Below are 13,482 nucleotides of genomic sequence, written 5' to 3'. Positions count from 1 at the left end.
ATCTTGTTGTTAAAAGTAAACTCCCGGTGTCCTTGCTCGTAGGTGGTGCAAAGGCTAAATCACGCTTCTGAGATGGTTGAGTTAATCAAGGCACAAAGACAAACCAAAGCAAAATGAGATTACCATACTTTTCTTTATCTGTTCATGGTATATTCTGTGCATATATCCACTTATGCCTATACTCTCATTTGAAATAGGTTACATTATTTTTAGACGTTAGCCTGATCTGTAGTGACCAAGTTGATCTATAGCCCTGCATACAATGAATTTATTCCCTGCCCAGCGCTGAACTTCACGTGCGTGTAAGTCTGCAGTGGTGCCCACGGGGGAATGGGTGTGCTATAGCTTTCAGACTGCACATCAGGCATTGCTGAGTACTAGTTCTGTGAGTCACAGGGGATCTCTCAGTGGCCTTGGAGCAGCCGCTTCATTTGTGCCTTTCTTTTATTGCCTATACAGCAAGCGGCTGCGTGCTGCTTAGTGGCTGGCTGGGGTTAAACCATGACAGGGTATTACAACATTTTTACTGAGAAGCTGGTGAAAGCTCATTATAACTGATAAGTACCAATTACTGGTTTGCAGTTTGGAGTTTTACAGCACTGAAAAAAAAGTTACTAGTTCCATTTAAAATCCTTAAAATCCCTGTCAAGTGGTTTCTGCTGTACTTTAGATGTTACAACAATTTGAGAATGTCATTAGGTGCTTTGAATACATGGAAATTTAACGCCAACAAGTCTTATTTTAACCCTATTTAATTTACCATCACAAAACCAAAGCCTATTCTGTTCCCTCCAGAGCAACTCTCCTGGTAGAGAATATACTCTAATATCATCCTTCTCTAAATGCTAACATACAATTGTTCCTGCTATTTCGAACATTCTTACCAGAATAGAAGACCTAACTGATCTAGTCCTGCTATACATTTGTCTGCAAGCGTTACCTTGTTCTGCTAACAAACCCACAGAAAGGGATAAGGTCCAAAGGAACATCTCAGACTTTTCTGTTTTATCCCCAAATTCTTCCTCAGTTAGGAAGACCTCATTAGCTACAACCAGAACTGGAAGTATTGTTCAAGACTCCTTTCTTGCCATGTTTCCAAATCAAAACCATTGTATATGGAAAACAATAATAATTAAAAAATATGGTTAACATTTTGAAAAAGTCAGATCAGTCATCCCACAAACAACACACAGCTGTATACTTAGCTAAACTATTGAATTTCAAATTACTATGGGCTTTTACTGCTAGATTGATACCCTTCTGGTGAAGTGAACACACTATTTTTGATATATTAACACTGTTGCCTGGCTTGTCTCAGCCGCATAGCTGCACAGCCTCATAAAGCATTGAAATGTAACTACAGATTTAATGCAAGTCAGCATGATGGCATAAGTTGCTGAGTACTTTAAATAAAGTAATTGAAATCTGGAGTAAAATTTGAAGGCATTTAAAGAACCAGGTAGACTTATTGAGGTTCAGATTTTCTAAATCCAGCGGAGGAGGAAGACAGGAGCTTGTATTGCCCTTCCTCATCCTCTGAGAGTCCCTCCTGGTATGGCACATATGCTTTCAATCAAATGGTCATGGCAAACGAGGCAGATTAAAGCTCTGCCCAGCCCTGAAGTCACCCATTTTGAGAGTGAGGTATGCTTGTTTATCTTGCAGTAATGTGATCTCTCAGTGGCATTTCACCCCGGATTAAACAATAGCTTGTTAAGACTTATAATTCACACAGATGTTTTCCGCATCCTGCAATATGCCTAATCATGTTCAAACAAGTTAATATGCCTGACCATACCACAGATAGATTCACCCTGAACTTTAACATCAAATACAGAGTTTTCCCTCATCCATTATCTATACTGAATCTTAAGTGGGACTTGTGTAACTCTGGGTTTTCTAGTAATTGTGATTCCAGTGCATATGCTTTGGTGAATCTCACTGGATAAGCTATGAACAGATTCAAGCCAAATGAAACTCTAGGACACCTCTAGTCAATTTATTTAGCTATACATCTGTCTGTGTCTTTGCTTAATTCTGCATATTTCAGCTGGAACCTGATTTGGAGAATCTTAAGAATCTTAAGAAACTTTTCTAAAGAGATTTTTTTTTAAGTAAACTGATGCAACAATGCATGAAAGTCTTGCTCTGCCTTCCGTGCATCACCTTAATTTCTAGGTCCAGGAGTGTGGGGCAAGCAACCAAATTTAGGCCTACCCTGAAAATTACTGGCTGATGTTCACCCTCCCTAGCATCTGTAGCTGCCTGTCTGATGGACTATATTGGACAAGGCTAAAATCTTGCCATCATCCAATATTAAAAAGAGCGTGTCTGTCTCTGGAACGTATTCAGGTTTCTGCTGAATGCAGTGAAAACCTCATTTTCATTATCAGAGGCCAAACTCTAGACCAAAGTTATCTGTTAATAAAAACAAAAAACAAACCCCCAAAACCTGATACTGCAAATGAAATTAATATTAAATTTTAGTAAGAAATAATGCTTTTATTTCATATAAAATAGGAAATAAATTTAAAATAAGGTAAAATATTACTGCATGCAAAATGGTTGCATTCTGAAAATATCACTGGTCTGTTTATATTTTCCATTGCTGACTTGTTAAAGTTACAATCAGTGCCAGACAATATTGCATGCGAATGGCATCTTTAAGACAGAGAACAGAGTACTTACTAACACTGAAGGGCTTTGCATGCTATTTTCCAACTGATTTTAGAAATACATGATTAGCATTTTGAGTGCTGGGGAAAAGAAGAGCTGCTTAAAAACAGACAATAATACTAACACAAAAAATGACACAGACTTCATTCATTAACTGAATGAATAGATCCCCAAATGATCCTGGCCTTTAAGGAGAGGTTTACAAAAATGTCTGTTAAAATCAAATGTTTTAAAAGCTGCACATATCCCATAGGGGGAATGTAACAATGTTCTTCCTTATTCTCAGTTAATACTCAACAGCTTCAGGTTCTTCCATGTCTCTCTATTTCTTTGTGTTATTAATCTCACCTGCCATCCTCTACTGCCTGTGACTGTCTATGTGCCTGACAGCTCAGCTCCAGGACCTGCTGCCACGATCACCTATACTGCCATAAAAAGCACACTGAATGCCATGTGTCACTTGCTAATTCTGATGTAATTTTTGTTTATATACTGCTACAGTAATCTGCATTAATGAACTGGATGTATTGTGTTTCTGAGGAGAGGATGGTATAACAGTAGCATTTTAGGAAAAGATTCAAATCTACTGGGACTGCAAGTGATGGGTGTATATATGTTGCTGCGAAGGTGCCTGATGATCTTGTAAATTTTTTTCTCTTCCTAATGCCCCTAATATTTATAATTGGTTGAATGGGGAATGGTGAGACAAAGTTTTACATTTCTTCTGTGCATACAAATGTGTTTATATTTCAAAGTGAGAAGAAATGCAGAATTACTATGAAGAGAAAACGAATATAATTCTACACACAGTGCTTTCTAATCTGAGCGTGGTCTGGGATAGTTTGTATTACAGTATTTGCAGTCAGGGCTGGCTTTGTACTGAAGGTCATGCCAAAACATTATTATGGTTGTGCATATTTGTGTAGAGGAGACTCTTATGTGTCTCAGAGAGGCCCTTTCCTCACCAGTCCTCTCCCTCAGAGCACGAGTATCTTGTGTTGCTTATTTTTAAAGCTGGGAAGGAAGCCCCAAAAGACAAACGCCTCTCTGCTAATGAGCAAGGAAAATGTCTGTCGAGTTTCTGTTCCTTTCTGACAGTTACAGAAGTCCTTTGAGAAAAGAAACGGGGCAGCAAGGGAGGAGAGTAAGGCAGTCTTTGTAGAGTAACACGACCACCTCCTTGTTTGTCTTCCCCAAATGTGATGTTAAAGTTCTAATTCACATTTATTTCTCTGAAGGACTTAAGACTAGTGCTGCTCCTAAGCCTATCTTGAAAACAGGAGGTGCTGAAGCCAGGAGCTGGCTCTTGATGAGTGGAAAAGTTTGAGAGTAAATGGAGATCTTTTGGGTCCATCTGCAGTCACTCCTGATGCAGACTCATTTGAGTGGAGTAGGCAAAGATCTCACTCAGATCCCTCTTTAGATGCTGTGTTTTCATCTGTATGTGGCAGAATATGGCAGAAGAAAAGGATAGTTACAGCCATGGAAAGAATTACTTAGAGAAGATGGGTTTGGTGTCTTCTCAGAGTGTTTGATTAAACAAGTTCAACTACTAAGCTTCAAGAAAATATTTTAGATGATTAAATATTTATGCCTAGGTGCTTAGGGTTAGACTAAATCTATATGTAAACTGAGGAGTCATAGTCTATAACACTAAACAGTTTGGGACTGACCTGCTCGGGCAGCTGAGCACAAAACAAACCTTGTGAGGTCCTGAGCTCCTACAACCCACTCTCGCCAGCCATTTTGCAATCAAGAAACTCATCTTCAGGAGCATTAATGTGAAACAGAATCTGACTTAAGACGTACAAGTCTATGATCTTGAAATAAGCCCAGAGGTGCACAGACTGTAGCTCCTGCTGAATTGTCATACCTGTGGATTTGTGGTCGTAGTCTCCTAGACTTCTCTGATTTGAAAATGTGAACATTACCATCTACTTTCTTAATGGTGATGGTGCACACTTGTTTCTGGCTTCAAGTAAGCGCAATGTCGTTTCTTTGTTTTCCTAAGTAAATGCTCTATATGGAACTACATTTTTAAGGGCAGATTTTCAAATACCTCTGGCATTTCAAATTGATTCATTTTCAGCAATAGACTAATTGCATTCCTTCAGCCAACACTCCAATAGTCTGTGCTGCAGAGATAATATGTAACGGCACGCTTTCTAAAAGAGAATGGAAAAGGCAAATTTTCTTGAAGGCAGGGACATAAATGATTGTGCTTCATCATACATCACACTGTTGAGCTTGGACTAACTTCAAGACTGTAGAACATCTGAAACATTAGGGAAAAAACTCTTCCCACACACATTAAAGAACTGGCTTTTGGGGTGGTTTTTATAAATTGCATTTACTTTCATTCTAGTTTGGTATCCTGTTTTGCCACATGCTTTCCTTGAAAGTTTAATGGCTGTCACTTAGCTTGACATTGGCAAGATGAGCTAAGTTCACCCTTTTAAAACAGGACAGGCCAAGGCTGAGGAATCGTACAGGACTCACTTAAGCTGTGTCCACATTACCTACTGCAGTGTAGCATAGGCTGCTGAGCTGCCTTTAAATGAGCAAACCTGATTATCCGAAGCTTTTCTAGCAGGAGCACCCTGGAACTCTGCACCAAGAAGCGGGGTACGTTTGCATTAGCTGCCCCTTATCTTTGTGCTGGCACTGCTAGGCTGCTACGCCAGCCCCACCTGGTTTGCTGGGAGCTGGTTCAGACCTCTCTGCGCTATATGACAGTGTACACTATAAATGCACATTTAGAGGCTGAAGGAGTGAATGCTGTTATCAGACAAATTGTACGTGAAAAACAGTCAAATGACAAAAGTATACGACAGAATTGAAGAGGATTCAAACAGTGCAAAACCAAAGGAAAAGAAAACACACACACACACACACACACACACACACACACACCCCCCTTTGGAAGTGTTGATTACAAAATATGTAATACTTATGTTGCCTGACGAGGAAGGTTACACTGTATTTGTGTGAATGTACTAGTAAATAGGTCACATTCAGTAAGAGATCACATTTTCACAAAGTGACGAAACCCGCTTTCCAGACTGGCACCATCCTCCATTTCGAACAATTCGTCAGTTGCATATAGAAAATCTTTAATGCTCACAGAAAGATGGCACCTGTATTTTGTCATTCAAATTTGCTCCCCCATTTGCACATGCATTCATTTCTCTACACGGCATTTTTCATCAGAGCATGTAAACAGCAACCGTGTACATGAACTGGCAAGCAGGATATCTGTGCTACTTCATGTGTGCATCCAGGTGTCACTGAATGTGTGCGCGCTGAGGATTTTCTTTATGTATACTGTGTATCTGGGGATACAGGTTTAGAGATGAGGATTCATCCCCTTTTAAAGTTTGTTTCCAGCCCTGTACTATTTACGTGCATGTAAAAAGTTTGCCATGTATTTTAAGCACTCTTTCTCTTTTCTTTTTAATTTTCAGTCCTAATGCTCTTCCAGAAGAGCAGCCACATTCCAGCTCTCAGTGTGCCCCTCTCAACTGTCTCTCTAAGCCTCCTCCTTACCCCTAATCTTCATATGCAACGTAAGAGAAAACGCAAACAGAGTGGAGTTCATGCAACAAAGGTTGGGGTTGTTCCCAGCAAGCCGGTAGACAATCCTGCCTTGTTGCTGCATTGACAAGTCTGGATTCATATCCCCTGCTCTGGCGACTGAGGGAAGGTTGAGAAGAACAACACAAAGCACAGAGCCCAACCTATCAAGAAGACTTTTTATGGTTCCTCTGATTGTATTCAAACTTTGCTATCACAACTAAAGTGTAGTGAAATTTAACATCCTGAAAAAAATGTTCCTCCCAGCTGCTTGGCTTTACCTCCGAAATAATGAGAGACTTAAGCCAATATTAAAAAAAGTATGTTAGAAAAATCCTACCCTCACATCCTCTAAGTTCAGCCATAGGAACCAGTTCAAATTTCCTTTTGTCATTAAGGGTGTGATATTTATTTCTTACTTTATTTGGACCAGAATTTTGTGTTTATAAAATACAGTCTCTTTTTTTTTTTTTTTTTTTTTGAGAGAGAGTTGTATTTAATTGATTTTATTTTTAAAAAACAAGCAGAAATAGCTTAAGTGAAGAATGACTGTGTTAGTATTAAAAAGAGGCTTGTTGCATTGGCCAGTATATGGCCAATTTTTATTGCACAAAAATGTTGGAAATGGGTTGAATTGGAATGTTAACATGACTGTATATTTTGCTGCTGCACTGATATTGTTTATGCACTTGTTTTTTTGATTCCTATTACACTAGCTTCTGGTTTTGTTGTAGCTCTTCACTGAAAGATAATTATTAAGCCTAAGAAGGAGATGAAAGGATGATGTATTGATTTGTTTTCAGTTGTTTGCTTGCATTGTAATTATAATTTTGCATTTCAGACAAGTAGATTAATTGGTGCTGTTTTTTGAGGTTACTTTCTATTTGGTACCTGAGAAAGAAAATCTAAAACAAGTAAAATGCTGTGTGCTAATTAAAAACATTCTTTCCTCCCACTCCCATATTCAGGATACTAGCTCGAGGCCTTACCGTGAAAGGCTAGTACGAATGGCGAAGTCGTATGTAACTCATGTGAAGTATTCTGTGGCGAAAAAACTCATGCAGGTAGGGTTAATGGTGTGGATCAAAGTTAGTAGGACTTTACTGTAGTGCATTTTTTCCTTGCCAAAAATCAACAGACACAGAACCTTAGCTCATGTCAGTTTATGACAAATACTCAGGTGATCTACGCTACGCAGACTCTATCGCAACAGTGCACAGTGTTCCTAGTTAAAGATTCTTTCCTGTAAAAGCTGAGTAAGTCTGGGCTTTTTCTTAAAATGTAGTGGGTTTCAGAACAAAATCAAGGATAGAGGAATTTATTTTGCACAGTACCTGACAGCAGGGCAAGTAGCTAAGTATGGGGTCATGGTTCAGCATCTATGGGCTTCCCGTCTGGTCATCAGCTAGAAAAAAAGTCTGCAGTACTGCCTGCCTGCCTACTTGTTGGTAACTAGCAGACTCCTTGCTTTGTCAGGTGGCCTTAATTTATTTACAGAAGAAAGGCTTAGATACTACCACATGTCTTTATTCCTTTTCTGCAGCATATGTATGACCTACAAGCGGGAAACACAGGACAGCCTAAGGTACAGACCAGCTGGGGAAAAAAATTGCTGCAGGTGTGGTTGGAATAATTCTTTCATATTCTGCCTGAATCTGAGAAAATGAAGTTAGTCTTCTGTTAGTAACAGTGCTTACCAAATGTTACGACACAAAACATCAGCAGAGGAAAGAATCGGTGACCACTCAGTGTGCCTAACAAATCATTATTACCGTAGTACCAGTAACGAAGGTGCTGTAAATACAAATACTCTATGTCATCAACAACGTATGTCGTGTAACCTTGGCAAAGCAGCTGAGCTATTGTAACAAAACATTCAGAGTCAGAGGTGGAGAAAATGGGAATAAACTGATATCCAGTTCTGATCTGATCAAACAGATGACACTCGGCAGTGTTTCGACTTCAGTTTCCATGCGGTTCGCATGAGTCTTCTTGTATACATTTACATCGCTATTCAGTATCATACTTAACCTACCTGTTGTCTTGTCATAGAAAAGTCAAGTGAAACCCCGTTCAACTCTATCACAATGTCTGACACTGAGATTAGCTGCTATTTTGATTTTTACTTTTAAAAACCCAACATTTTGTCTGAGGCAAATGCTGCCTTCAACAAGCATCTCAAAATTCCTGACCTTGTCAGACTGGTGTATGAATATTGTACAGTGGCCATGTCTGTGTCCAACAAAGACAGCTACTGTATATTGTTAAGAAGAAAAAGAATTTGCATTGCACTTTGAATACAGTTACTGCAGGCTGCACTTGGAATAGTTTTTTCCTATTTTCATATGCAAATCAAATGCATTTTCCTCAAATTTAAGTTAAATTAAACAGAAATTCAGTGAAATATATTTCCTTTCTATATAGATACGAATTTATTGGAAAAAATGTTTTATCGGAACCATTGTTTAGAAATGTATTTGTTTCCAGTCGTGATTTGCAGATCAGCTTTGAGAAATAGAAATGTTGTACTGGTATGTCCATGTGGATCAAGAGTTATGAAACAGCATCCAATGGTATAGAAATTGTGGCCCTGTTTTATAGAAGTAAGTGGGTTTATTAAATTTTTTATTCTCTTAAGCTTTAAATTCTTCATTTCTAAGTTTTCAATTTACATTTTTTTATATATAATAAAACTTAAGTGTTGGAAATGTAAGAGAACTAGAAACAAACCTACTTAAATGTACAAATGGCTGTAGTTATTGCATTGTAAGTTATAAAACTGTGTAGGTCCCTGGGACAACTTTTGTCCGTTAACCAGTACAAAATAAAGTATATATCTTGAACTTGAGATGATAAATTCTTCTTTATTATGTAGTGATTGATAACATACACCTTTATGAGAGATTTTGTAGGAAATATTTACATGCAGACAAAACCAGAAACAAAAGCCTGAATTTTTAAGGGTTGCAAAATACTGTATTTTGCCCATTTAAAATTAATTTATGATGTGTTGATACATATTCTGATTTTTAAAGATTCAGAAAAACCAGCACATATATTTTTTAATCGTTGAGTATACTCAGAAAGTCTGGAATGTGTCCTACACAGTAAAGAAGAAATTCAAATCCTGCTCCCACTTTCACATCTGAAATGCATCTTTCGTTCTCTGTGATGGCCTTGAAACTTCTTTGGATTTGGAATAGCCTGCTCAGTTCTGAGGCATTCTGGCTTGGGTTTTGTTTTCTGACGTAGTGAAAAAAAATATTGCTTTTTCAGTGACATGATCCACTTCTGGGAATCCAGTTTATAGGAAATGTGTGGGGAAAAAAATAGGAAAAAAAAAATCAAATATAAGGGGAGAAAAAGTTGAATAAATAAATTGTAAAATGTAATAATATGGAAAATATATTTTCTATCAGTCAGAAGATAAATGGAGGTTTTACAGAAGAGGAAATATTACCATTTTTCATGCTAATCGTATAGAAGTTTCTGCCTTTTAGGTGGAGGCAATAGTGTTATTCTTTCTGATTGATCTGATTGACAGGTTGGTATCTCTGTGCTTTCTCCATTCATGTTTTTCACAGTAAATTAATGTAATCATAGCTGTACAGTAGGGTTCATAGAATGAAACTGTAATTAACGCTGCAAGTTTTAATGCCAAGGTGACTTTCAGTTTATTTTTTATTTTAAAAACTGTGAACTTGTTTAAGCCATTTGCCATATTTAAGTGTGAACAGAAAGGACATGTTATGAAATATAACCTCACTTATGATATATGACCTCACCTATGAAGGCTGCTCATGATAGTTATGTTGGAAATACTTAAGTAAGCTGTTAGTAAAATAAGACCCAGTCCTTACCACACTGGGAACGACACCCACGAGCCTGGGCCCTTATTTTGATACCAACCTTATCGTTCAGCGCGCGATGCCAAAGTCAGTAGTTGTGCTACCAATTCCACTATAGCTGGATTGATCATCATCATAAGGTATAGATTATATCAGCCCTTCTGAGGTCTGTTCCTTTCTTTGGCAGAAGATGCATATCCACTAAGGTTACAGTAAATTTCTTTCTTTTGTACTTCAGAAATCTTTGTTTGAGAACGGCAGGCACTGAAGTTTTACCTTTGAAGTATGATAATTGCTACAGTTACCTCTTTAAAATTTCCAGTCTTCACTTTTCTTCAGTTTTCCTTTGCTGTGTGTGCAGTGAGTCTGAAAGGGATATACAGTATTCAGACTTTTTTAGCCATTAAGGGTTTTTTTAGTATAATTAAGCATCCTGTGGAAAAGAAACAAAAAAGCAATTGCCTTTCGCCTTCTGGCACAAATGCATCTAAATATGCAATGTAAAATGTGTGCATGAGATTCTTAACATCGTGTAGCTTTCCCATATCCATAACTAAGCTAGAACATTCTTATTTCTTGTGCGATCTGCATATTCCTCTTGCTAGAAAGGTAAGAGGACTATCACAGAGAGTCTGTATCTTTCTTTTGGAGGTGCATGGCTTAAATCCTTATTGGATTTGAATCTGTTTCCTATGCAGTTCTTGAAAATACCCTTCATGAAATCTAATGGTAACCAAGTGACAAACTGATAAAAGGTAAAGGAAAAATCCTATATTTCATGACTGGAGTTAATGTGTGGGCAGACTCTGGGTGATAGGGCCATGTGTTTCAAAAATGTCTTTCTACGAAGCTCTGTATTTGTTTTGATTATCATGATTTGCTGTAAAAGAAAGAGTGGAGAAGAGTGTATGTTTTTTCTCAGCATTAGTAATCTGAGTTAAACAGTTTTTATTAAGTATATGGTTATTTGATTTCAAAAATATTTTGGAAATCAATAAACACAAGTGATTGATAAAAGTTTTAAGTAGACTGGCTTGCTAGCTGAGTTGTTATTTTATCAGCTATGAAGAAGAAATAAGAGTAATCTAGCTTTTTTTTTTTTCCTCCTGTTCACAGATATGGCTATGTGTGCTATGCCAGTGGATAAATTAAGTCCATTTTATTAGTTACTGCCCTATTGATTTTCAGCCCTGTGGTTTGACTGTTAAAGGGTTAATTAACTTGATCCTTTGTAAACAACTAAAAAAAAAAGAAAACTGATGTTTTGTGACTTTTGTAATCTATTGAATGTTTCTGTTTGCATGATGTTCTGTATCTAACGAACCATACAGATTGCTGTGTTCCTTTCAAGAGTTTTAACATTGGTGGAGTTTGTGACAAACACAAATTTGTATACTGTATGTTTACTGCTGTAATAACTCAGCTACTCCTATGTTGAATTGACATTATGTTGTCCTGCCTTCTTGGGGTTAAATGATGGAGTGTTTCTAGGTGGTGAAGAATATAAAAGTATATATGTTCATTTGCTAAAGACTGAATATTGGAAACTCTTCTTGTTGCTACTTTATGCTAAAAGCAAAAAAGTTAAATAATTCTTGTTTCCAAAAATGCATAATTTGTTTTTAAAATTGAAGTAATTCCCATGTTAACTCTTTCTTGTCCTTGTAGACAATCCTAGATTAATGCCTTGTGAGGGATTCATAAAGTCTGTGCTTGTACATGTGTAATATGATCATGCAGTCAAATGGTTGGGAAAAACACTCTAGTGCTGAAGAAAATAATTAAAAGAAGCCAATATACTGATTCTTACATCTTTATGTTCCAATTAAAATTACAGTGTAATGCATAACTGTTCCAGTGAATAAACTGGCCATTTTTGTTCATTTAATGCCATGCTGTCTGGTCTACTTCTATTTACATCAGTTTGCAGTGCGTTGGCTTAGATTATACTTTTACATTTATTTAGTTCTTAAAGAGCCATAATTGTAAGTTTAAAAGGTATCAGACAGGAAATTGAGAAGGGAAATCAACATTAAAGGAAAAGGCAATCGGAATTAAAGCAAAGATGCTTCCTCTGTTTTCTGAGATCGAGGCAGATACTAAAATACTGATTCCCCATATAGTGTTTCCAACAGATTTGAGTAATCTCTGAAGTGCTGCAACATCTGCATAAAGTCTCAGTACAAGAACGCTTTATAAGATGCAAATCTCCACCCTCAGGGGATGTGGAAGCAAAGGAAGAGCTGAAGTCAGCATAAAATTAGCTTGGGAGTGCTGTGTACAGTACAGTGTACCATACCTGCTTTTTAAAGTAAGAAACATCCTTTTCCCTTGGGGAAGAGCCTTGCTCTGACAGCAAGGGGGTCAAAATCCTCCCCCCGCAGCCAGTCCCGCAGTTGTCTGGGAGCTCGGCCCGGGCAGGCGGGTGGCTGCTGCAGCTCCTCCGGTCAACTTTGCTGCTCGCAGGGTCTCTGAGGGGTGGGTAGCAAATGTCCAGCTTTTAGAAATGGGCCAGGAAAAGGGAAGAGCCTGGAGGAAGGATTGCACCTCCAAGCCTGCTGCCATGTTTGACTCCATGGGAACTATTGGAGCGCTGGCTTTGTTTTTGGCTGGCAAGGTGCTTTGGATTGTAACAGGATTTGTGAATGGTGACAGAAATGCAGTTCAAGAGCTGTTACTTGTCCAAGTTCTTCCTACTTATCTCTTTTCTTCCTTTTTCTCATCTAGCAGGGATAGGTCTCCCACCATATCTGTGTTCGTTGCAGAAGTGCCTTTGGCAATGGTGTTGCACGATCATTTTAGCAGAAGTGTGACTGCTCAGGATAGAATTTTCTTATACCGGGTGATCCTCCCCTTTGATTTTAAATTATGAGAGTCTCTGAGAGTTAAAAAAAAAAAGGAGGAAAGCAGACTTTTCTTCCTCAGCGTATTTTTTTCAATAGCAGTTTCACAGAGGGTTGCCCCTTGTGTGAACATTGATTTGAGAAGCTTGTAACCCATATTGCTCCTTCCCCTTCCTCTGTATCGTCCCTTCAGCTGGTCCTGTGCAGCTCTCTGAGAGGCAATGGTATGAGTAAGGTCGCTGAAATAGTCTGGGTTAAAAAAAAAACAAAACTACTCCAAAAAAATGTATCTTTTGTTTCCAAAGAAAACGTTTGTGTAGTATCTGCCTTGAGAAGCACCGTTACCCCTTGTTCTGGAGCAGGAGGTAATTTCTGACGAACGAACTATCGGTTTTCCTATAGGAATATGGGAAATGATAATGGAAAAGATCCTGAAGCTAAAGTTTACAGGAACTGCCACTGCAAGCCTTTGTTTCTGGATGCCTCCCTTGATAAATCTTCCAGTTACACTTAGAGAAATGCAGAGCACTCCCAGTTATACC

At 38.1% G+C, this 13,482-nt stretch overlaps 1 protein-coding gene across 6 annotated transcripts in view; it reads left to right on the top strand.

Moving 5' to 3' along the window:
• Positions 1-11,985, top strand: part of BICD1 (BICD cargo adaptor 1) — a 184,471-nt gene extending 172,486 nt beyond the window's left edge. For 3 of the 6 annotated variants that reach the window (XM_030040986.2, XM_030040985.2, XM_030040984.2), the window contains one exon: positions 6,141-6,354. In XM_030040986.2, coding sequence (XP_029896846.1) covers positions 6,141-6,228 — 88 coding nt within the window. In that variant the 3' untranslated portion in view covers positions 6,229-6,354. Of the gene's footprint in view, positions 1-6,140 lie in introns of all 6 variants that reach the window. The other 3 variants (XM_030040983.2, XM_030040989.2, XM_030040988.2) reach the window with 3 other exon arrangements.
• Positions 11,986-13,482: the final 1,497 nt, after the last annotated feature.

This window comes from Aquila chrysaetos, chromosome 17 (genome assembly GCF_900496995.4).
Source record: "Aquila chrysaetos chrysaetos chromosome 17, bAquChr1.4, whole genome shotgun sequence".
Classification (NCBI taxonomy): Eukaryota; Metazoa; Chordata; class Aves; order Accipitriformes; family Accipitridae; genus Aquila; species Aquila chrysaetos.
Note: the sequence above shows the minus strand (reverse complement) of the source record. Positions and strands in the feature narration are given on the sequence as shown.